At 34.8% G+C, this 26348-nt stretch overlaps 1 protein-coding gene across 1 annotated transcript in view; it reads right to left on the reverse strand.

Annotated features, from left to right (window-relative positions):
• UNC13C (unc-13 homolog C) overlaps window positions 1-26348 on the reverse strand; it is a 111211-nt gene that overhangs the window by 62936 nt on the left and 21927 nt on the right. Inside the window, exons 5-11 of the mRNA XM_056499824.1 lie at window positions 20727-20798; window positions 17592-17811; window positions 13836-14063; window positions 11808-11949; window positions 4971-5140; window positions 4577-4692; window positions 3030-3193 (exon numbers count right to left, since the gene is read on the reverse strand). Coding sequence (XP_056355799.1) covers window positions 3030-3193; window positions 4577-4692; window positions 4971-5140; window positions 11808-11949; window positions 13836-14063; window positions 17592-17811; window positions 20727-20798 — 1112 coding nt within the window. The remainder of the gene's footprint in view (window positions 1-3029; window positions 3194-4576; window positions 4693-4970; window positions 5141-11807; window positions 11950-13835; window positions 14064-17591; window positions 17812-20726; window positions 20799-26348) is intronic.

Consider the following 26348-nt stretch of genomic DNA (forward strand, 5'->3'; position numbering starts at 1 on the left):
TCATAAGAAAGAAGAGTGGATTATGTAACCTATACAGTCTAGACTTTAAAGAGCTGCAGTTACTGCAACAGAATCAATCTTTTTGCTGTATTTTGGTTTGGGTTGATGGCTGTTTTTCTATTCACATGAATTCCACGTGGTAACTTAAAGCAGATTCCTTGCTCAGGAAGTGTGCTGTTGTAATCCATACCTTGAGAGTAAAACACCCCTTCTAAGTCAGCCTCTATAGGGAAAAAGTGTCTACATTTATCTCATAAAAATGTGGAGATAGTCCTGTCTCCAGCAAGAGGTGCAACCACACCTAAATTTATTATCTTTCTAAGCTTGATGAGAAAGGTCTCATTGGGGACAATGTTAAGTAGAAATGCAGAAAGGCATATGTTCCTACTCCAGCATATACCATCTAGCCACAGTTAAAAGGGTCGAGACTGACTATCATTAAGTGGCACTGAAACTTTAAATAACAGCTAACCTTAAAACAAATATGAACACTAAAAATTACATGCAGGCAAAAAGAGCACCTCATTAGCAGCATCCTAAAACTCTCTGGGGTCTGGATCCTGGGGTATTAAAGCTTTGTCAGTTTTGCATTTACAAACACAAACATTTTCATTTCCAATGTTATCATGAGACATGCAGTAGAAGTAGTCTGCAACTAGATTCTCAAGCAAAAAATGCTTACACAATATTCCTCTGGGCAAAGTGATTACATTCAAATTCTCTCTATGTTGTATAGTAGAAAATTGCTTTTGTTTTAGTAGGAGATCTTTGTTACCAAATGCAATCTGATAATTCTATTTTCCAAATCAAGAAGCTGTACATTTTCTTCCAGTCACTAAAATTGTTCCAGAAGAAAAAGGTAATCTCATAAAAAGAAATAAAACCAGCAGATAATAGTCCAAAACAAAATTCCTCATGACAAATAGACTTTGTGTCTTCACTACTCTTCTCCCCGAAGTCTGAATGCTCTAAGACACGTCTGCAGATGAATCAGCAAAATAACTTATATGAATATATATTCTTCTCCAAGTATGACTTGAGATTACATTCATCACTGATTCTATTCCTAACTTAAACAGGCTGAGGCCATCCCCTCAAAAAGGCAGTGCTCATTATTGACATGCTACATTTTAAAATATAAAAGGATATGGGTATGGGGGCAGTGAAATCTTAGCTTTTATTTCTTGTGACTACCAATATTGAATTCACTTTCTAATTACATCTACCTTCAGATACCTGGTTTGCAGTCAACAGCACCAAAGAAATTTGGGGGAAAATGTATAGAAGAAAGCAAGAACAAAAAGAGGAGGCAAAATAGGTCAATTAACTTAAAATGGCTTGGTTAGAAGTTTTGAGTAAAGACTCCTGAAAAATGTGTTGGAGTACTTGGCCAGCTCCATGTTAGATGTGCAGACTAAATTTACTTTTCATGAATATCTGTGCGCTATGTTATTTACTGAGATAAAAATAAAGCATTTTCTTTTTAGAAAAACATAACTTGTCAATTTCTACAACTTTTAAACTTCTAAGTAAAAAAGATTTAATATACTCACATCAGCTGTATTGCTATTTTTTCAATGCTGGCTTTTGCAACAACTGAATTTCTAAAACCAGTTTCAAAATTTTCTGGAAAATTTTGCGGTACTTGAATACATCAAGAGATGAAGAAAAACAAAACTAAAAATAAATTTACAGCTAAGGTTGTAAAAAATACAGCCATGATATATTGAGATTATCTACTACTGGGGCTACAGGTAAGAAAAAACTAATGCTAAATCAGCCCTTTATTTCTCATGCAAATCGCCAATAACAGCCCTCCTTTGACATTAATAGCTCTTAATGATTCATTTCTGGTCAAACCTTGAATTAATTTTGATACACACAGCAGGAACAACTCTATCACTAACATTTTGGTAAAAATGCCATACCATTTTAAATCAAGTTATAAAATTACAATACTAGGGTAAGTTAATAAATAACATAAAAATCACACAGAGCTACAGAGAAACTAAACACAGAAACACAAATACTCATGAAAGTCAACACATGAATTCCCCCACATGCAGTTTAAATATAAAACAAAGGAGCTCTCAAGTTTCATTAATTATTCTGTGCAATGCTGTGTAAATTCCTTGAAGGAAGGTCATTAAAAATGTGTATAGAACAAAATACATTCCCTGCCCCTCTATTAGATGAACAATACAATAGTTCACAGAGAGCTACATGAAGTGAAAGATAAGTTCATTGCAATAGCAGGTGGTGTCATTATATTCTGCAATAAAATGAAAACTTCAGATTTTATGTACCTTCATGCTTATTATAAGACTCATCTTTCTAGGAGGTAGAGATGCAAAAAAATGGAAGATGTTCTGATTAAAAATTCCACAATGTAAGATTTCTATAAGAAAAAAAAGTATGTATTTTTTATTTAGAGGACTTATTTGGAGTCCTCTGCTTTTCTACAGCTCCAGCAGAATATAGTCATTTTCACCAGAAAACTTTTTGCTGCATAAATTGAGAATACATGATAGATCTCTCATGTCTCCAGGCCTCTGAGCTATGTGGTGCTGTGTTCTAAGGTGTTCAGACAGGCACTTCAGAATGGATGATGTAGTAATAGGTCTCAGTACTGTTAAAAACGTTTGGCACAAATTATTTACATATGCTATGGAAGCTCACTACAGCCACTGCTGTTGTTCTGTAGCCCTGGAAAAGAGTACAGAGCTTGTGAAGCCCTGCTCAAGTTGCATCTGGAACATAAGAAGTCTTTCTGAACCGTGCTATATATCAGTATCATAAGGATTAAGGAATGCATTAGCAGTAATACCAGTAACAGCTTATAAAATGCTTAGATCTTAAATTCAATGCAGATGAGAAGCACTTCAATGAGAATCAGATGGACAAGAAATGATCAGAATTTTAAGTCAAGAATGGAAGGGAAATGAAAACACAAAGGCCTGAAATTCATTGCTTCCCTCAATCACCTTGTTGACAGCAGAGCAGACAGCCACAGCCATGACAGTACTTACGTCATAGCTTGATAAATATATTCAACTCCGTAGCGCATTGCAAATTCATCCACAATTTCCTGTGCAGCATCATCAAAGTACACCTTCCAGGCCTCATCACCACTCACTTCAGGGACTTTCACCACTCCGTTGGACTTCACTTCCGTCAAGTAATGGAACAGATTCTAAAGATAACAAATGTTTCAAACATGAAGTTTTGGCTTTTAAGAAGTATTCTGAAAATATATCTTACATATAGTCATCAATATGTTGATCATTAGTCCATTTTTAATTGTTCATTTTTCCAAAGACTGGCTCAAACTAATCAGCAGACTTGTGATTCAGGACACTGCATTTCCTCAATATAAAGACCTGTCTGTTAAATGGCACAGTAAGACTGCAACATAAAGCAGTGGAGAAACTTCTCTTTTATATGCCCTTGCTAATGAATGAAATTGTGATGTTGTAATACTCATTATAGAGTATTTCAATTTTAATTGTATCTGTGACCAATAAATTTCAAATTCATTATTGAAGACCTTAAGTTACAGGGAGCTAACAGAAATACTGCAGGTGCCTCTCAAGTTGTGTGTGTCTCAAGGTTTAGTACCCTAAAGCTAGGATCTGACATTCATGGCATAGAATGCTTCTCAGATTGCCTGGTTCTATACATATCCATAAATTCCACTACTCTATGTGTATCCAAAAAATCCAATAGATTTTATTTTCTATTTTCAGTGATTTAAAAAAAGCCCCTAAAACTTCAAAATATGTATGGCTTTGTTAATTAGCCCATAACTGTCTCTTGGATTATCTTAAAGCATTTAAATATCATAATTTACTTCATAGGTCCAACAGTTGCAATTTCAGCATAAAATCTATCAGCACTAATTCCCTTAATAGCTGATTTTACAAACAGTGAACAATGGGATTTTGTATTTACATGCTAGTGGTGAACTTTCAGCCACATATTAGCTATCAGATTTCAGAAACTACTTGTATTTCCAGAATAGATTTCTCCGTGGATCACTATTTGAAGGAAGAAAAATCAATTACAAAGAAAATCTTTCAGAAGACAAACCTTATTATCAGTGATGATTTTTTCAATATTGACAAAGGCAAACTACATAAAAGGAATATTAGATTTTATAACATTTGTGTTTCTCCTTTTTCTCACTCTCCAAAATATATATTACTCTAAAACAAAAGAAATCCTTTACAGTATACTTCTGGAGTATACAGAAATGTTTGTATATTCCTGATGTTAGCAATCATGTATCTAAGTTCTAAATCAAAAAACAGTACAGGGAGAATTTATCTGGCTCAACCTCATTTTCTAACACCTCCTGGCAGGAATGACCTGTTTGTTGGTCTTAGGTTGTTCTACCCTTCCCTCTGAACCTGATACTTTCTCAGCAATACAGAATGGGAAGTCTAAAATGAACATGTCCTAAGTGCAGCAGCACTTATTTGTTTCAGTGCTCTAATGTTCTGTAGTCTTTTTTCCTTCTGCATGCAGTAACTGAACAGTAATTGCCATACTGTATATTATAACTTCTCCACCATACCTCATGTAGGCAGGTGTACTGCACATGATAGGGAGCAACCTTCTCCTCTCCTTCAATTTCAACATTGATTTTCAGTCTAATGGCACCAGAGACAGCTGATTTATCTGTTCGCTTTTCTGAGGAGTGGAAAAACAACACATTAGTAACTACCCAGAACACATGTGTTTCATATGAAAAGCTTTCATAACTCATTCCAGTTTAATCTTTCTAAAGGCAGGGAGTCCTGCTGTTGAAAATGAAAATGTTTTTTAGTACCTCACACATAGTGCAGGCCACAAAACAGAATACCTAGAAAGTCATGCATTGCTACCAAAGCTACATATTTTGAAGTCACAAAGTTAAAGACAGTAAGACTCAACCTAAATTTGTTTTTAAAAATCAGTAAGAATCATACCTAAATTATACCATACATCCATTTCTCCACTCAGTGTTCTTACTTCAATGATTGTTTGCCCAAGGAAATCATCTGATTCCTTTTTGAAATGCTGTTTTACTCTAGATTTGATATCGTCATCTTCATCCCATACTCTTACTTTTATTCTATCTGTAGAGTTATGACATTCACTGGAAAAACAAAAATAAAACACAAAATGTGAGTGATATATAAACTTTATTACTCTGTCTAATTGATTAAACTCGATCTCCACACACTTGCTTAACTGCACCAAATGTCAAAGCACAAACAACCTGCAACATCCAGAAGAGTAAAAGCCATCCCAGACTGCCAAGGACAAAACTATAATTGCTATATCTATAAGAATTACTACATACAAAGAGAATAACTTGATTGAGTTATATATACACAGAGATTGTATTTATGAATGTCAATAACTGCTCATTAAAATTTTTAATTTGAAATTCATACTTTTTGATGCTATTATTTAACAAATATCTTAGGAAAGATACAATTAGGTCAGACTTATTTGTTTAGGAATGCCATGTAGTACATACAGTAAACCACCAAAGTAGTAGTCTGGAATAATACAAAAAGCAGCAAAAAAAATTAAAGAATATTTCCAGTGTGTGTCAGGAAGCTTTGGTTAAAAACCAAGAAGTATGCACAAACATCCCAGCAAAAAAAGAAAGGCAGTCAGAAAAACCCAGGAAAATAAGTAGCTGCTTTTTAAAAAAGATACATTAATGATCTTCAAGACCTCCATTCCCTGGTAAGAAGAAAGAGTAGGGACCATGCCCTGTTCTAAAAAATTTCTTGTAAATTTAAGCAGCTTACTAACCCCTCCTGGGTTGAGTGGCTTTGAGAAACTGCTGGATGTATGAGGTGGCTTCACTTCCAAACTGCAGAGTACACAGTGGATAAAAATTTTTACTCCCAGGTGCACCCTGCATTTATTTGCACAGAAATAGAAATGCAACTCTATTACTGCATATTCCTATAAGGCATAATGAGGACTGTTTGCTATTCATTGGTGATGGCTTTTGATCACTTGACTGGAAAATCCCAACACTGACAGCAGAGGTTTGGGTTAGTGAAAAACTTTCTGCTGTCATTTGACTACTACAAAGCTGGCAACAGTTAAATCCATCCCATACTCATGCATCCATACAAAGTATGTTTTTAATATCCATTCACTAATGCTACAGAAATATTTATATATTACATATCTTTTTTATCTATAAATATGACTTTGAAGCATAGCAGCAAATTTTCATCCTCAGCAGGGCCTTACTTTGATGACTCATTAAGAGGTTTTACTCTCATTCTAGTCCAAGCGTATCACTGCTTAGTGATCTGTCTCTGTTTTCAGTGTTAAAACAGTAATACTCCAACTTATCTTCCAAGAAGTATCCCTCAGGGGTATTCTAAGAATTAATTAGTGGTGGTAATGGGCTTTGGAAGTATAAAGTGTAGTAAATGGTATTATTACTGTCAAGGCCAATCTGACACTAAAAATGGCATGCACAGCTTTTACTCTGCCCCACTGTGACATCATTCAGTACCACAGAAATCCTTGTGTCTGTCTGTATTCCAGATTTTAACTGCAGATAATTCTGGTAATTAAAATGCACATTGTGCTTTGATTAGCAAAACTAATAAAGTGCAGTTTCCTTTTGTCCTATGACTGGCTTCCCTGACATCCAACCAACCACAATCATCTATTGAATCTTCTCCCATAGTTTGGGTTTTCATAAACTATCCCTTCATGTGAACTCCTGGTATCTGTCATGGGGTGAGCTCATACTGAGGACAGTTAGGATCTCATGTCTCTGACCACATATTTTCATACAAGATGACAGATGTACTATTTGGCAATCTGTGAAATTTCTCTGACTGATGACAAAATTCAAAAGCTATTGACAAGGACATACAAAATACAGGAAGACAGACATGGATCAAATAAACATCGCTGCCTTAAGAAACTAGGCTAAACACAGAAACTATTTAATTCTCCTGAAACATAGCTCTAAGTTATGCTTTACATAGCTAAAGTTCTGATATTTAGATATGTACACAACAGAAATAATTGACAGAGGATTTCTGTAGTGACATAGGGAGATCTGCCACTGGTGAGGTATTTATATGACCCTCATCACCATACCTGTGCTTTTAATAGAAATCTTATTCCTTCTTTGATTCTCTGGCAGATGCTGCATATAAAAAGTCATTGATTACTTCAGCACAAACATCATATTTTTATTCTCCTGAAACAAGATAAATTTCCCTCTGATATACACTTAGCTGACTAAAAAATATTTATTAACAGGGTCAGGATGATGTACTATTGTCTGATATCCTCAGCATCCTTTCTCCTTTAATCTTAAGTTAGTGAAACATGGCGAGACCTGGCACAAGCAAAGATTTAATTCGTGTTCATCTTTGTGTCGAAATTTCAGCATAAAGTCAGATCTGCTACATTTGCAATGCTCCTGTGCAAGACCTCAAAAATAGCATGGATTTGTGTTTAAAAACTGAAGAGTGAATGAGCAAATATTTCCTCCTGGCCTGCCCAGTGTGACTGCAGGGAGATTTACTGCTAAAGTTACAGAGCTGTCTCTGAATAATCCTACTCACCTGCCCAGACTCAGAAAGAATCCTATGTAATGACTTGCACGTTCTGCTTTAGTCACTGCTAACATCTGTCCAGAAGCTCTGGGTGGAATTCCTACTTTTGTTTACTCCAGGAAAAACAGCCCAGGGAATTAAAGGCAAGACAACATACACTAGTTTCAGTGTTCCTCTTCCAGCCACTCTGCTTTATATGCTTAGTAAAAGCATTCACAGAAGTGTGATACAGAAAGATGAAAAAGGAATTATTCTCTAGCAGAGATGCAAGACATAAGAGATGGTTTTAATAATTTACCAACAATCTGGTGACAATACATAACTTCTGCATTTCCAGAATGCCACAAAGACCTGAAATAATCCTCACAGAATTCCAGCTTATTCTAATGACTTGAGTAATAAAACTGTAATAATAAAGTGTCTTTACAAAAGTACCCCAATAAAATTTAGTATTAGATGCACTGGCATGACCTGATTGTACATTTCCTCTAAGAGATCTGCACCCAGTGTTAAAATGACAACTAAGTGATACTGTGCTATCTTCAGTAAGCTCAGGAAGCCACTCATTGCTATTCTCACCCCTCATGTTTATTATTATTGCCATTACTGCAGGCCAGATCCAGAACCATACCATTGCTATGTCTACTTTGTTCTTAGGTGTTCACAGACAGTTCCATGGTCCCTCAGGGTATCTCTTCTAGAACTTCATTAGCCCCACTGTTGGCAAACCTTTTCTGAAGTCTGATTTAAACCTCTCTAAATGTAATTTGTAGCTATTACTTCTTGTTCTACTATAACAGTAAGCATGGAAAATAGATGATTCCTTTCCTCTTTGCAGGAGAAAGGATGTGTTTAAAGACATCCTTACCTCCACTACTTGTCTCTTCTCTAGTCTGGACAGTCCCAATTCTTTAGCAGTGTTGTCACAGGCCATGCTTTCTGATAAAGTAGAATGAAACTAATTATGCTTTTTCTTGCATTATTTTACTCTGCCATAACAAAAAGAGAGTTGTATAAAATTAATCTGGATTGACAGCAGTTTGAAAAAAAGACTCAGACCATGCACGCTGTACTCTGAAACTGAAAAACATTATCACTGAACAAACAATTTATCATTGCAATTGCTTCTTAGAGGCATTCTGCTCTCTTGATTTGGGATGAGGCTGTGAGATACACAGCCTCATGTTATTTTAATTAGCAGAATGTCTCTCAGAAACTTGGCTGATTATTAAAGAATTTTTAGAATGGATGAACCTGGTAAACTAATGTGCAGGTTTATTACTCTATTGGTTTTATGTAATACAATTCTCTATTATATACTCTTGCTTAAGAGGCAATACTTGAGCTATTTCAGCAATTCTGGCAAAACTGTGTTTAGATATTGCTGGAAAGTGGAGCATCATTTAAGCAGTTATCCAATCATGTTATCTTCAGGTACAGTGAAGACCATATTTTTTAAAAGTCAGTTCAGCTGCAAGAATGTATAAAATAACAGTTGAAGGGGACTTCAATGAAGTCCCCTTGGCCACTGACAGTAAATATTTTTTAAATAAATCCACTAATCATTTATTTCAGCAGAAATGATGTGCGAGTGCTGTGCTTTAATGTAACTCTAAAGGAAGAACATCTACAGCTGGATGACTGAAATCAGCTTGAGCAAATGCTTTCATTTGAAGGTAGCAATATAAATCCAATGAAGATATTTATTAGAGCCTTTATGCTGTCTTAGTGGCAGCCAAAATAGGAAAAATAAATAATGTAAAATAATCACCCAGTTATTTGAAAGACTTCTGTATTATACAATTGTATCTAAGGTATTTATGAATGGTCAGAGGAAATGTGGTACCTGCAAAGTCAGCAGGGCAATTAGGAGATGTGTGCTAGCCTAGACAGTACTGTGAGAAAAAAGATTTCTGTACTTTAGCAAGCAACTGTCAAAAATAGTCAAGAAAAGAATGAGAGTAGATTTTATTATAGTGTATCAATTGAAAGGTTTCTACAAAGCTGAAAACTATACAGCCAAAATATATCTTCCTGTAATAAAAAAAGAAAATGCAGCTCCTTTTCCTGTATCACATGCCACACTCAACCAGAAAGAGAAGGGGACAGCTGCAGGACTCTTCCTTTCCTCTGGCATTGAAAGAAACTCTCCTTCACTGATGTTTCACTGAAAAAGCCCCCCAAACTTCTGTGTTATCTCATTTCCAATAATGCCAGGAGAAAGGATCAAAGCCCTTGGCATCTATATTACATTGACTAAATGAACATCTGCTGGCCTATTTACTTCTCTACCTTGTGCATCAAAAAACTCTAGTTATGCTTTATGAGGTTCCCTGTTAAAATCTATCCAGTCCCATGGTCATTTAGCAGAGAGTCAGACTGCATTTTGTTAGAAACATTCTCCCACTGTTACCATGCAATCATATCTGGGTTATGTGTGGTTTTAAGAACTAGAACACTGCCCTCACTCCAGGTGCTATGACAGAGCAAATGCACAGTGGGGAGCCAATGTTTTTTCCAAGTCCTTGTTTTGGAACAGATGGGAATATTTAAAAACATGTTTTGGTATAATAAGTAAGTATAAGATTGTAAGATTTTTGAGATATCTTATTTCTGCATTTTATCATTTAAAAGTTATAATGATGGTCAATATTAGATTTTAAACAGGATTTAAATATCAATTACCACTAATAGAGCCTAATTTAAACAATACTTCTTAAGTAATTTGAATTATTATATTGATTCACTTTAGATTTAATCTTCTGATTAAACATGTATAGTTTATTTAATACAATTTAGAAATTCTCATATACTTCCAGTTGAAATTCAAAGCATTAAATAAGTCAGGGAGATTATTTCAGAAAGCACATGTGCTATAAAAATGTTGGAAAATATATTCAGTGCAAAACAGTTGCTCAGGAGGTTCATGCTAAAGGAAGGATTTGGAAGGAGGTCAAAATATTATTCCTAGGGCAGCAGATGATAGTAATACCTAGTGCTGGGGAAAAAAAATAGAATATTTTCAAGTTTCCAGGGATTTTATTATAGCCCTGCTCACATCTTTGAGAAACTACATTCAACAAACTTCCTACAAAATTTGCTGAATTGCTCAGCCAATTTTTGACATTAAGCAATTCCTACAATGAAAATGCAAGAAAGTAATTAATCTCTTACTTTTGGTCACTCAAAGCCATTCAATGAGGTATGACACTTCAACTGTTACCAGAGTAATGCTGTTACCTCAGAAAGAAAATGCTTACTGGATAGAAGAAGTTTGTAGTTTCCTAAGCTAAAAGTTTCTAGGTGTCTGTTTTCTCTGAATTATTTATTCATTTCTAACACAAGTGTTTGAAACTGTGAGAGGAATGGCATACATGGTTTAATTCAGATGGATTCTCTAGTACCTTTTCCAGACAAAAAGAAGCAGCATCTTGGACCAAAACTCTTTCAAACTCTAGTGAAACCATAACCTCCTCCTCAATAAGGTAGTGGATTTTGGCCAAAAACAAGGGAAGTCTTAGATAAAAAGAAGGTAACCTGCCATGTTATGACATTGCACCTTCTTGAAGAAAAAAGGGCTCTAGTTCAAGTGCCTGAACCCTCACAGAAATTGTTTGCACAGCTTATGTAGATAGGAATAGTGACTTCTTCACTCCTTATAGGAAGAAAGAAATATGAGAATAAACTAAGCAATGCCATCATACCATACTCTCCACATCTGACTTTCAGACAATACTCAGTCTTTTAAAAGTATGGACATTACAAACACACCAACCCTGAGCCTGGGGCACACCAGTTACTACCAAATTCCCCAGTTACACCTTGGAGAGTCACAGTGTCAAATAAAACCACATTTAGCTTGTGTGGTCAGTATCTGCACGCAGGAAAGCATTTCTAAAGACAATACTTGGTATGTAGGGCTGAAGTATGAAAAATGTTACTTAAGTTCCCTTAAAGATTAGAATAATTAGAGACCACCAACAGAGCCCAAAACATAATTATAAGCTGCATGATCACTACAAGATAAAGCCACAATAAAGTCTGAAATTCTGATGCTCTCTCCATTCAGATCTTGCTAATTTCATAATGTTATAAATATGCATAATACAAAACCATATTTTAAAATTAAGTTAATATTTCACTTGGTAGAGTTATATTACCTAAATGTAGGTTAAAAAAAGCAATATCAACAGCATTTTCCATACTCACAAATAGAATTTTTCATCCCATACTGGATTCAAGTTTCCAAAAATAGTTTTTGTTCTTCGCTTGTTTTTGCCAACTTGCACAGTAACATATGGGTCACTTGAGCCAGTTTTGTCCTTAGCCTGTAAGCCCTGAGCACAAAGAACTGCAACAAAAGGAGAAAAATGTGGTTTAGCTCTCATAACCTTTATTGCCAAGAAGTAAATGAAAGTGAAGACAGCAACAGGAAACAAAGGCCTCAAAGTGAGGGATCATGAAGGAAAGGTTTCTGGATTATTTCCCAATGTCTGGAAACTGCCAAGGTTTGTCTAACTATCCTTCTGAACTGTACCATATTTTAAAATGTAGTTTAATAGAGTAATAAATATAAAGATTCACTACTGGGCATCATTCAAATACTTTTCACGTATAGTTCAAATACTTTTCTCAAACTTTGGCTTAATCAAAGTAGCAATGAATATAATGTTGTATAATTTGTCTTGAGTCTGATAGTTCCCTAAAGTTCCCTGCCCCTCAATAAGTAAGTAAGTAAGTAAGTAAATAAATAAATAAATCCAAAATTTCTTCAATGATCCAAACCAACATTTCCTAAGTAAAACCTCCAATAATATAAAAAAAATATGCCCTGTGGCTAAACATGAGGGGCATGGCTATGATTTGTCATTTGTTCTCTTCAGAGATGAATTTTTAAAATACTTTCTATGCTAACACAGAGAGGATGACAGCTCAGATCAATTATCATCAACAGTTTATGTATTTGCTATCCTTTCTGACAGTTCATGTGGGTATAGATTTAATTGATACAAATTTAGTGGCAAATATTAATACATACAATTTGATTTTTCATCACAATTCATAAAAGTGGAAATCTCAGAAGAGAGCAGAACTGTCAAAAGGCAACCTACCAAAGCCAGAGAACTGCAGCTAAAACACTTGCTCTGGCTCTTACCATTCAGCAGCATTTGGCTTTGTTATTTTGCACATATTATTTAAATCATCTCAGTGGTAACATTTAGTTAACATTCTCTAATGTCAATAATTTTGGATAATGAAGCTCCCTTGGCATGCTCAAAAAATGATTACCTAAAAATGGCACCTTGCTCAGCAGATCAGCTCTTGGTGTGGGTTCAATTGTATGTGCTGACTTCAGTGAAAGAAGTAAAATTCTGCTATTCTTTAACACATCTAATTTCTGAAAACACTCTTTGCAATGAAATAGCATATTTTGTCTTCTCTATTCACTTTAATTCCACAGGGAAACTTTTAGAAGGCAAGATACTTTTAGAAGTATCCCTCTCCTTTTATGTAGTAGAATTAAAGGACAGACAAGAAAAAGTCTTCAAGGATTAAACTGTATGTATTGTACTGGCCTGAACACAAGACAGCCTTCAGTATCCTTTAGAGGCAGAACTAAAAATAAACATATGAATTAAATATGTCTCTAGTGCTTGGTGACAGTCCCAAAATTCCACAATTATTCTTTTGATTTTCATGCACCACCTCTCAACCTTCAGAATAGACTTCATTTATGCTGAGGTTTTAATTCAAAAACTGAAATGTCAAAGTCAGAGGACCTGGAAATCTTCATGAGCAGGCAGGCTAATGCAATTGGAAGCCATCTGGAATATGTTTGGAGTGAGCAGAATTATGCAACATCAGCATCATTAAAATGGAACATACTCTTAGTCAAGCAATGTGAATGGATAATAAGTTTCAAACCAATGGGATCTGGAATTGCAAGCTCAAGTGTTTTTTAATCACTTTTCTTTGTGAACTTAGCACAGAAGATACTGGTAGGAGGTAAAGGAAAAAAATAATGTATCCATTGTTTTTACTTGTCTTCCTTCCTAGAGAAGTAGAATATAAAGTGGTTTTGGCAACTTGAAACTCAACTCTTGCAGTTGGCATCCTGTAAATTCAACTGCTTGTAGATGCATCAAGTATACAACTGAACACACAGTCCAGCTCTACTTATAAAAAAATCTTGCTCCTGAACCAGGGGAATAGAAAAGAAAGAGCTCTTAAAATTACCTGTGATAGTTACTTTTGCTGACCATTTGGATGTTCCATCCAAAACACTTTGTTTTGCTGCTTTTGTATATTGTACAAAATCTTCTTTAGAAATATTAAACATTTCCTGGATAACTTCAAACACCTCTGGTCTATTTTTCTCTCTAATCTTCATTCTTTCCTTCATAGCACTAATAATATTCTGTGTTTTGTCTTCTGCACCATGTTTGGAACTTTTCTCAGCTGCTCCTGAAATGAGAGAAAAGGTCACAATTGTTATTGAAAATTAACTTTGTTCTTTTTCTACTTCAGGGTCTCCATTCAACTCTTGGTGCATCAGTACCTGCAGGAAATCTTTGTTTCACCTGAATAATATCTCACATATATTCTTTGTGATATCTAAAATCATCAGTTGATTTAGTTCAACATGAGGGGTTAATATTCAGCTTCCATCAGTGTTAAGTGCTATACATAAAATTGTTTATTAAACCCAATACTATCCAGTGCCAATCAGTACTGTGGAAACATCTCAACATGTGTACTGAGCAGTAAACACAAATTTGTGATCTCAAAACTTGATTAATAGACACCCCACCTATGGAGACTTTTTGGAAAGGAGAGCCTACCCAAGAAAATAGAGTATCACAGGTATGGAACAGAGAGGTTCCCCTCTCCAATAAAATGGTCATTACTGATAATTTCAGTAAGTATGTGAGGATGGCAGAAGAGATCAAGGGATATTATCTGTGTGAGAATACTCCTAGACTGCATTAGCCTGTGGTGGCTTGTCAAGCAGAAAAACTCAGGTAATTTTTCTCAGACATCAAAATCACTATAATGTGTATTGATTTAAATTGAAAAAAAAAAAAAAAAAGATTTTAAGGAGACTGAGTTGTTGCTGATTCATGGTTCTTTCCAGAAGTGCTCTGGAGAGATTTCTCTCTCTAATAATTGCCACTGATCTCAGAGGCCCTTTCAAAAAAACCTGAAGTTCACCTTATAAAATGTCCTTTTTCTGTCAGAGGAAAAAGTTTCTAATCAATTTCTCTACAATATGCTCTTCAAAAAACCCCAAAAACTTTGCAGTTGAGTATGCGAAAAGAAACATCAGACTTGGATGATCAGAATGGTAGGAAGCAAAAAAATTTAATTCCTGCAGTGCTAAACAGGCTACTTCAACTCTTGATGAAATAAACATATAAAGCAAGATAGAAAAATACTAAAAATTTTATAATCAATGACACACTGCCACTTGCCATAGGCATTGTTGAACTTTGGCTCATGTTGTTAAACACTACTCAAGGGCTTGTGGCATTGAATGTCAGAATCATCATTATCAGTAGCAGCAGTAAGTACTTCACTCTTCCAGAAAGTTGTGTAAACATCATCCAACTAGCCATCCTCAAATCCAGACTGCCAAAAGGCTGAATTATAGGCCTTCTTCAAGGAGTTTTCCATGGCTACTAAATCTTGAAAATCTCTTGGTTAGAGTACCTAATGTTTTGAATATGGAACACCAAAATTCTAGTGATTAAAGATTATCCAGACTGAGAAATTAGGAATTAGTAAAAATAGAATTATGTGCTACCATGAAACAAAATATCAGTTAAAAAATTCTCTAGTGATTTTATTACAAAAGAGATGATTGCTGAGCTGCCTGGAAACTATGACAGGTCATTCTTAGAAGATGCAGGAGGGAGCTTTTTTCATTTTCTCTTATTTTCTGTGCTTCCTTAAAAAGTAGAAAAGCAACAACATAACTGAGATAAACCCTGGGCACAATGTGAATGGCAATAACATATTCCTGTTAGAAACCTTGCTGATTTTTGAGAGACCACAGATAAAACTGAAATATGTGTTAAAATATAACATCCATTAAGTAAATATCTTTCTCTTTATACTCATTTATTGCAACTAGTTTTACATCCCCTACTGCTGACAATCTCTAGTGCTGTCTATCAACAACACTTCATGCAGTATTGATTAAACTAATTAAGACAATATTGTAACTTACATTGCACAGGAAGTTAACAAGCTCCTTTTGCCCTAGGGACTGATACAAACTCAACATGACTGAAATCAATTCTAATTTAATATTGCACCTAGTAATAGAAAGGGATATCTTATAGAAGATGAGAGAGCTAATAAAAGTATTACTGTTTTTTTCTAAAACTAATTTAGAATAGTTTTATATATTGACCCTAAAGATCTTGAGATGTGAATTCATTTCTACATTAACAATCATTATATATTAACAAAAATAAGCCACAAAACTTTTGAAGGCAAACACATCCTACAGATTATGAGATGGGCAAAAGGATGACTATGATAAAAATAACTACATTTCACTTTATGACACTGTTAGCATCAGCTTTCTCAGAAATAGAGATTTAAGCAATTGGTCAATTCATTTTTTCAATGGAAAACAAGGAACATGAAAATTCCAAAGCAATATACTATGAACACTGAACAATTAATCTGTTGCAAAAAATATGACAGGATGCTCAGAAACATCTGCATATTAATGAGAAGAGTGGAATCCCTTAGGCATGTTAAATATTTTAGCTGCAATTCTCTGTCTAGAGGTTTTTCTCTTTTAAAACTCAGTTGTTCAGTGTTTTCAAACTGTTCATACCACAGATGACTGCCGATCTTCTTTATTTTTTGCAGACTTATCATCCATATATATCTGTAAAAATTCATAAAATGCATCATGGTGCTCTGAATAATTTTTTAATTTTTTTTTTTTTTTTTGGGGGGGGCTGGTTATATGGGTCAGGGGACAACAGCCCAGTTTCAACCACAGTGCAGAATCACAATTAAGCACAGTCAGGAAGTTTGATTTAGAAATTCATCACTGATTTATTCTCCATGGGGTCAGTTGCTCTGGGGAATTTTCATTAATTCCTGAGCAGTATAAACCTTGAGCATCCATCCCTCATGACAGCTCCTCACACTGAGAACAGAAAAGAAGGAAGAACTGAGTGAAATATCTATGTAGTTTTCCTACATGTAGAAGCTCTGGAACATATAAACAGTGACCAGTGCTGAATAACTCCAGAGTATGGATGCCCATTCCATTCCAAAATCAGAATATCAGAAAATTTGTCTGATATCAGAAAACAAGTCTTGATTTTCTACTGCTTAGAATCTCATATAATATTTTTTTTTTTTGTAATTTAAGAATTATTTAAATAAACCTGTTATATTTTCACAGGAGAATGCATGGTGGCTGGAACCAAGCTGAGAAAGGAAAAAGCAAAGAAAAGGTTGTTTTGTCTTAATTCTAGTGCCAAATAGCTAACTGAATAATTTTTTTCCCCACACATACAGGTTTTATTTTGAAGGGACAAGATCCTACTTACTGTTCCATATTTTTGACTATTATATAGCACATCAATATGACTACAGTAAGTAGCAGGAATATTTTTTTAATATTTCCTTTGACATTTTTTGTGTTTTGAGTTAAGTAAAACAAAGAGGGTTTATGTGAAGTAATAAATTGCTCCAGATATTGCCATAGGCAGTGGAAAGCAAATAATGCACTGATGTTAGCAAGTATTATTTTGTACATGCCCAGCAACATTTGACAGATTTCAAGGACAAAAGCATAACTAACAGTAGGTTTTCCATAAAGTTTCTGGCTAGCTTCTCAACTGAGGAGCATCAGCACACCTTCACTGATTTTGGGTGATCTGGCCCCTCACTTCAGCTGAGCATGCACACAAATTCAAAAGGTGTGAATTACTACAACTTGAGCTGTCAGGAAATACTCACTCTGCAAACAGTCAGCATTTAGGAGGTCTTGGCACTTGTCATGGCATTTGACACCACATTCAGTGCATCTCATGCCTTGTCTGGCTATGCCCCAAAGGAGGCCTTCACATTCATAACAGTATGTGGGAGTTGTAGCTGTCCAAATTTCAAAGTTATGAGGTGTAGTTGATGATATTGGATAGATCAAAGCCTGCAGGGTCTTCTTGAAGACATGTATTTTCTGGTGGGTAAGAAAAAAAAATACTTCAGCTGTATTGTTTAACACAAGGGAACTGTTTCTGAATTATATGGTGTTTACACTCAAAATGTAAAAAATATCAGGATATACATAGAAGGATACCCATAATTTGCAAAACACTGATTCACTCATTTTGCTTTACACTTTGAAAAGAACTCTGCATGACTGTTTTGTCTCATTACACAAACAGCAGAGTTATGTTGGAATTAAGTTATTCAATTAAGACAAAGTCTTATATATATATATCTTTTTATATTTTGAGGCAGAAATGAAATGAAAAAAAAAGCAGCATTTCATTCATTGGGGCATCTTAAGTAGCTACTTACCATTAATTCTGTTAATTTAAATACTTCCTATAGGGACTTAGACACACTGCCCAAAATGACTTTTGATAATATACAATGCTATCCTCTAAAACCAAGTGTATATATAATCTCATCAAATAAAAGCAAGCCACTGATTACACTCAACCACTCCTGAGCTCATGTAGCCTCAGCACAAATCCTGCCCTTTCACCCTGTTCAGCTTCAATATTTTTCACATTATAAATACTTTTGGAATTTTGCCAGTAACTTTTACATTTTTCTTAAATGTCAGTAAGCAATAAAATTTACCCTCAATATGCCTTAAAATAAACATTTGAAGGTAAATGAAATTTTCAGCTGAAAGACACAATTTGTAGATTGGTTTTGCTGCTGAACGTGTTCTTTCCCCTGTTGTTAATAAAGCAAATTGCAAAGGAGAATTTTATTTCTCTTACTGTCTAGAGGCTTTCATTCCTATTACTCCTCTCTGTTTAAATGTTTTTGTTATGTGAATTACAGAACATAACAACAGGGCACTAATAACTTCCAATATATCTATATAACTAATAACTTGTTTGGCAACATTTAGCACTACTAATATACAGAAGAATTATTTAGTTATCTGCTTTATCCTCTGAAGGAAAATTTACTTGTTTCATATACTACCTGAAACACTTGTCCATGTCATTAATGTATAATTTTCAAAAATGTCCAGCTCTTTGTTCAACAAAGCAATTAAATGAATGCTCAACTGAAAGCAGATATCTAAGTTTTACACTGCTTGAGAACACAGACTCACTGTGCCATACCAGAAGGATAGCAGTGACAGGTGGCAAAGCTCAAAGCCTTAACCTCAGGGTATAATTTTTTGAGTAGGTGGCACTTGAGTTTTAATAAAAGGCATTAGTTCAAAGAATTTTCATACTGAATCTAATCAGCCAAATAACCCACACCTACCAGAGTCACTAATATTCCCTCCAGAAAAACTTGAGGAAGGGTAAAAACTAGAAAAGCCTTAATCAGAGGAATAACTTGCCCAAAGGGGATGGTTTTTTCCTTAACTTTCATTGGTGGCTCCATCTGCATTTCACATCTTCATTTTGTGGAGTGTATCTGGAGAATTCTTTTATGCCTGAAAATATCTGTCCTTTTTGTTTTCAAATCCTGTTCTACCCAGTGTAATGATGCCCTAGGTTATTAAGTTTGGCTGGCTACCTAGAGAAGTAGAAAAGTAGTGCCTTTCCCTTGTTTTAGATATCTTGCAAGAGGTGTTACTGGCTGTACCCTTACATTTGTCTGTCAAAGAGCACTCCCTGCCCCTTGGTGTGTGTAGTGAGGGCTGGCATAGGATTGGCTTCTCTCATTCACCTCTACTCTGAATTAACTTTTTACATTTTCTCATCTAATGAACTTTCATGTGTCTAAATTACATTTGCTGTCTGCCTTTGGACTTACATTTTTATTTCAAGATTTCTTAAGAAATAACTATTTCTGGTACAGAGGTTTTTTTCATATTGCACAGCTCAAATGGAGGCCAAAGAATACAGAGGTATAAAAATACAATAAAATGAATTTTCCCTTTCCATTTCTCCTGAATCAGAGTTCAGTATTTTTTCTGGTTGACAGCAAGCATTGGAGACAGGTTTACAGTGAGCTGTTCAATGGGATTTGCTATATTTTTTTTCCTTACTGAACAGGACCATTTATGTAAGAATCTATAAGTGTGGTCCAAATTATTCTTTCTTGTCTTTCTTTCTTCTGTAAATACATAGATGATGCTGTATCTTTTTTTCATAAAAGTAATACTCCTTATATATAATGTTGTTTGCTTAGTAAACATCTTTTAATAAAGTACACGGAGTATTTTAGGGTCTTTTACTGAATTCAGCTATTTTGGTACAAACTATAACAAAGCTGAGAAAAGTCTTTATTTTGTAGCACTTGGATGCCACAAGTTCTTCCTCTATAATTTTCCCTCAGCCTTGAGCTCCTTAAGACCCCATAGTTTTCCGTTCTATTAACCTTTGTTGCTATTTTGGGACAGCAGAATAAAATAACTACTGCCTCTACTGGAAGAACATTTCAAACACCAGCTGTTTTCTACCTCAGCAATCCATCCCTGAGCACCACCAAATCATAACTTCATGATTACCATACAAGCACAGAAAGTTCACAATAAACCAGGTAAGATTGATGGATGTCAATTTTCTCCTACATGTTCCTGTTCCCAGAACACTCTGTCAGTATTTTCTGTTCTCCCATTCTTCTGCTATGGACCTTAAGAACAGTGTAAGAAAAATGCAACTCTTCATTTTTCTTCAGAATAGGGTGTATATTAGAAGGTTATGTATGCACTAGAAATTTGAGGAACACAAAATGGGCCTGTATTTCTTCAAATTATTGCTTTATTTTATGTTCAGTCATATCAAGCAGCAAATTCTGCTCAAGTTCCCTGGAAGTCCCTACACAATAAATGGAATACACTCCATTTCATCCAGTTTTCAGTGTGTAAGGCTGAAATAATTTTTAGGGATCTTTAAACAAAAATTTCTGTTACTTAAAAGCCTTAAACCTGTCATTGAGAACACTTACCATTTCATCTGTGTTTATGGAGGTCCGCATGAGCATGCCCATGGAAATACCCGATTTTCGAGCTGCAAGTGTCTGTTCAAGGCAAATGTGAAAGAGTTACCAACTACACAAGTAACACCAGCTGTTGAATCTAATGGAAGGCAAATAGTACTTGATTAAACTACTGGATGTGAACAAAACTGTAGAAGATATAAAACCTTTTAGTTAATGTTTGCAGCTTACAATTTTTAGGGTTTCAGTACATAATGGAAGTACACTTTCCATCATCATTACTGTTTCTTTCAGCAGTGCCCAGCTGAACTGCCATTCCTAATACAAAACCTGGTATTCAGAGATTTGTGACTCAGGCTTTTTAAACCACAGGCTGTCACTGTTTTTCTGCTTTGCCAACCAAATTAATGTAGTACAAGGATAGGCATCCTGCCCTAATTTGAAACTGACTGTGCCTGCAGCAACACGGGAGATCATTCTGCAGTAATCTTATGGTTCAAGTTGTCAGTCTGGATAATTTTTTGTAACTCACTGAGCATTTTTTAACGGTGTGTATGTATATAAAATGCTACTTAAATAAAAAGACCTCAAGAAATCTTAAAGTATTATTTTCCTTAAAGGCAATATTAGTTCAGTTATGGATAGCTATATGGAGAAATACTCTGGTTATTTGAGACAGGGAAAGAGACCAGAACTCTGTATCTAGCTGTCCTCATTTGGCCACATGATGTTATTGGTATATGGACAACTTCTGTTTCTGAAGACAACACACTTGGTTGCAGAGATGAACTCTGTAGTAGTATGGTACATACAAAGGGACTGAAAATAAAGTAATTTTAATACAAATAAACAAGGAAATTTTATATTCCTTATTGCAACACTCCAGAAATTTAAATGAGTCCTTGAGAATTAAGTAGTGAGTATAAAATCAGAAAGGACCCTGAGGGACTCAGTTCTCTGTGTTTTACAAATAATGTTTCAAATCTAAATACCACTTCTGCTATCAATAATCCTTTTGGCCTGACAGAAACAGATGAGATTTATTCCACTGTGCACAATATCCAAGATAACACTGTTATATTACTGGACTGCACCTGCAGAGTTGTTTTCACTCCTCCTTTCTCTTATTCTAAATAATTCCAAGTGTGTTTGTACACTTGTGCCTTATCTCTGTTCTTCTGTCATCCACTATCTGCTTTGTCATGCTCTGCTGCCCTCAGTCTAGCAGTGTGTGGATCAATTATACCACCCACTAACCATAAGTCTGTTGTTGCCTTTGTTGTGAAGATGCAGATTTACATCTAACTGTGAAGTGAGTCTCTACAGTCCATCATTACAGAACTATTACAGCAAAAGTTTAAATGATACTTTGTATGTGACATTCTTATTTTTGTGAAATGCATACTGGGCCAGAAGCAATTTAGGTTTACATCAGCAAAGGAACTGCATCATTAATCTCTGGATGAAGAGACAATTCCAATTTCTTCCAATTATATAATTTTAAACACTGGTATATTTAAAATGGATTTCTATTTATTTATTTATAAGACTGTTCAATTTTAATTTTAAATGTTCACTTTCCCTGATCCAATTTTCAATGAGTTTCTCTTGATAATAATTAAACTTGCAGACTGACACAGAATTATTAATCTTGTGAAACCAATTATAGGGTGAGAAATCATCCTTGGCTTAGTAGTATTCGATTCATCTCTCTCCTATCACAAAGAACCCTCCTTTTTTTATTCCTCTTATAAATGCAGCAATTCACCATCTCTATGCCATTAATTTGCTACCAGATTCTCCATTCTGTTATTATTAAGTAAATAATTCTGTTTACTTCTCTGTGACCATCCTTTCATTCTATTTTTGTGAATGGGGGAAATTCCATGGGTGTTTGCCAATGAGATTGACAAAGTCACAGGAAAGATTAAACAGTGTTCAGGCTTTGCTTTTTCACACTTTTTGTGTCAAAACCCAATGCTACAAGATCGCCATATCAAAGTTAAAAATAGCAAGTAAAAATGCTGTTGGGTCATCAAGAGGAAAAGAAACAACTTTCATAATCAGTAGAGTTTTTGGTTTTAAAACAATGTACTTTAAAAGCATTGACCTTTTGATCCCTCTTGGAACACAAGTTTTTTCTCAAATCTTGCCAGGTACCCATGTAGATTTCCTTGCCTCCACTATGCTAGTTTTATAGTTTTCATGTCCCTTACACTTAGGAAAAGATTTGACTCTTTTAGGTATCAATTGCACAATCCCAGGCATTCCAAGCACTAGAGCAATGTGAACGACTTGGCAGGACAGGAGCACAAAGGGCAGAACATTAACCTCAAATATAGGGCAGTGAGTGCTGCTGTGTTCTGTCCTCCAGCAATGCCAAAGAACATGGCCCAGCAGAGCTGCAGCTCCATGCTATCACTGCAAGTCAATAAACAGATACTATTTCCTGTGAGAAAAAATATGGGGAAGCAATTTTGATCCTGTCACGGGTCCCTCAAGCCCAGCTTTCCCAAGGGGTGCCTTGGAATCATGGAGCTTTACTATTTTGCTTCTTAAACAGAAATGTGTCTAAAATTACAGTACAGTGCCCTATATAAAATAACAAAACCTAACAGGAAAGAGATAATTAAGCTGTTCTTAATAAAGTATTTGTCATGTTGGAAGAAAGTGATATCTAGTGGGATTTGTGATAAACCAGTAAATTTAACAGTCAGATGGATTAAATTTAGAGAGATTTTGGTGAAAAAAAAAAGACAAAGATTATTTCCATTTATGTACCACTGTCAGAACAAACTACATCTACAAGAGAAAGCACATAAAATGCTTCTGTTCTAAACACTGAAGCTAATGATAATTCAACAACATGAAGCACTGAACAAATAGCAGTGTCACTTCTTAAGTATGGAATGAAATTAGGAGTGAGCATTTTGGAAAGAGAAAGGGCAAAAAGCTGCCAGATTCATCTATGGGAAACAAGGTGACAGGTTATGAACATAATGAGAAAACTTCTTCCCCTACTGCCTCTCTGTTTTCAAGTAGCAGCAAGAAAGAAAGGTAAATGCAGCTCTTCAGCTGGAACTTCCAGGAAGTCCAAAATGTCAGGGCATCAGAAGAATATGGAGAGCAACAGGAACCTTTTGTGTTTGATCCCTCTCCTTTGACAGGACACAAAACTTGCCAGCAGTTCCTACTTGTTTACCCTCTCAAACTGATGTCCAGATACTACCTTATGTCTTTCCTTAGGTAAAAAATTGACCTGCAGAGCATGAAGAACTTAAGCAGTGTTGAATTATGAACATATGAAAAAAATCATCAAAACCAAAAAGCCTAGAGAAACCCCAAACAATAAGATGATAAAGCAGATCATTGTCTATTTAATTTTTGTTTTGCAACTCCCTAATACAGGATTTAAAATAAATTACCCTCCTTTATGCTCAAGGCCTTCTAGATTACCTAATAACTTGTATCTACACTGCCTAATTTATTACCTCCAAATTTGCCTTAGCAGCTTAAATAAATAAATTAATATAATTAGAAGTCATTTTAGCAAAAACACTGAAAACAGTAACTGTAAGTAAAAGCAAATTGAACTCAATCTACAATTACATGTTAAATAATGAATTGTGTTGAGGGAAAAAAGAAAGAAGTCCTCTATCCCAATAAAATAGGCAAGCTGTTTCTTGCACAGCTAAAATAGCACAGAGGAACAGTCAGGCTCATGTAACTTCATGACTGCTGACTGTGCCATGAAATACTCATTTCTCTGGTCTTACAGAGGGTTTCAGTTTTCTTGATCATCTTTTCTTTTTTCCTTTAAAAAACTCTACAGCCTGCTATAAGTGAGGGGAAAAAAGTTGAAGACAAACCATTTTTTATCACTTTACAGATGCTGATGTAAAAGTTACCCACGAGAGGTGAATGTGACAAAATTTCACTGTTTACAGCATTTAAAACTTGCACAATTTCAGAACTGTTTCTTTTTGAGCAACTACTGGTATATCACTCTAGAGATTTCAACTCTATTATTTTGGAAGACAGATTTGTAATGTTTCTTGGGGTGGAGGGGGGAAAGAAGGAGGAAAAAATAACTTGAGAGGAAGTAAGTACTGAGGGAAATTACTCAGCCATGAACCATAATTTTTCTATTAAAAATGTTGATGTCTAATCTTGAAATATTCAACAGAACTGCAGTATTAAGTCCAGAAAACAGATTTAGAAAAAAAAGCAATTCAGCTCCACTACACAATCATTACTGGACATAACTGTAATATCAACTGCTTTCTTCATATCTGTAGCACAGAGACAAAAGCATGATCTGTTCAGCCTCAAAGATAATTATATTGTTATGATTTCCATTTAGTAGACTTTAAAAAGCCCTCACAAATATACAAATACTTAGTATTTTATGACTTATCTACTTAATGTAAGAATACTTTTGTTAGTAATATAACTGAATTTGCCTATCAATGATTGAAGGAGGTAAGAAAATGGACTGCTGACAGCAGAATTAAGAAAAAATAGTCCAGGTATTTAGCTGACAACATAAAAAAGCAGAGACTATGACATCTGCAATTTAAATTAATCTCTTTTTATATGAATCTTTAAATTACCATATTTGAATTCCATTCTCTATAATTTATTTTTTTTGTGGAGACACATAAAAAAGTTTCAGTGCATTATCATTTTAGCTGAAGCAGGCAGTTGTTTCATCTGGTGTGCTCACTTCAACAGACTGCTTTACAACAGAAGGAAAGATTCACAAATTATTCTTGTGTGTTCTTACAATCAAATAATAAAGCTAGGGAGCAATACAGTCGTGATTGATCAAAAGAAGAAATTTGCCTGATTACAGTGATTACACTGTATAACATCACCTTTAAACTGAATAAACACAAGAATTTTTTAGAGTTTAGAATTTAAAAGTAGGGGACACTGAATTCTCTTTCTCTTGGTATCTAAGACTTTCCAGTACCACAGGGGAAGCCTCATGCTTGAGACCTAAACATTGTGCTTGTATCATCAGAAAAGATATTTAGAATATACTGTTAACTTTTTAACTTTTTCTAACAGTTCTGGTACACACGATGCAGAGAACACATTCACATAAGGCACTACTTACTTTATGATTAAATTCTTGGTCATAAAGTAATTTTTAAACTTTCCAATAGAAGGTCATAATAAAACATGATATTAATGGAATCCATAATGGTTACTATGATCAGAACATTTATAAATATAAAAGTACTTACCATGGCCTTAAAAATCCAGACAAGATAGGAAAGAAATTATAAACAATATTAATTTGTCAGATTCATTACAAAACAACAAAAAAAGAAATTATATTTTAGTCACCACCAAAAGAGTCTGGCACTCATTTCTAACAATATTATTTCTGTTTCTCTGAAATGGTCATAAGTAAGCATAAAAAAGGTTCATTTACATTTATTTTGATGTCTTAATGTATTCTGAGCTATACCTTTCTGTAAGCAGTTCCAGCTATTAAGAATAAAGCAAAGTGTCATTTAACATTCATTAAAGTGTCATAGCAGGACAATAGACTATACTAGTTAAATACAAGTAATGGAGTGGCCACTGTCAAAAAGATTTAAATGAATGCAGGCTCTACTA

This window comes from Oenanthe melanoleuca, chromosome 10 (genome assembly GCF_029582105.1).
Source record: "Oenanthe melanoleuca isolate GR-GAL-2019-014 chromosome 10, OMel1.0, whole genome shotgun sequence".
Taxonomy (NCBI): Eukaryota; Metazoa; Chordata; class Aves; order Passeriformes; family Muscicapidae; genus Oenanthe; species Oenanthe melanoleuca.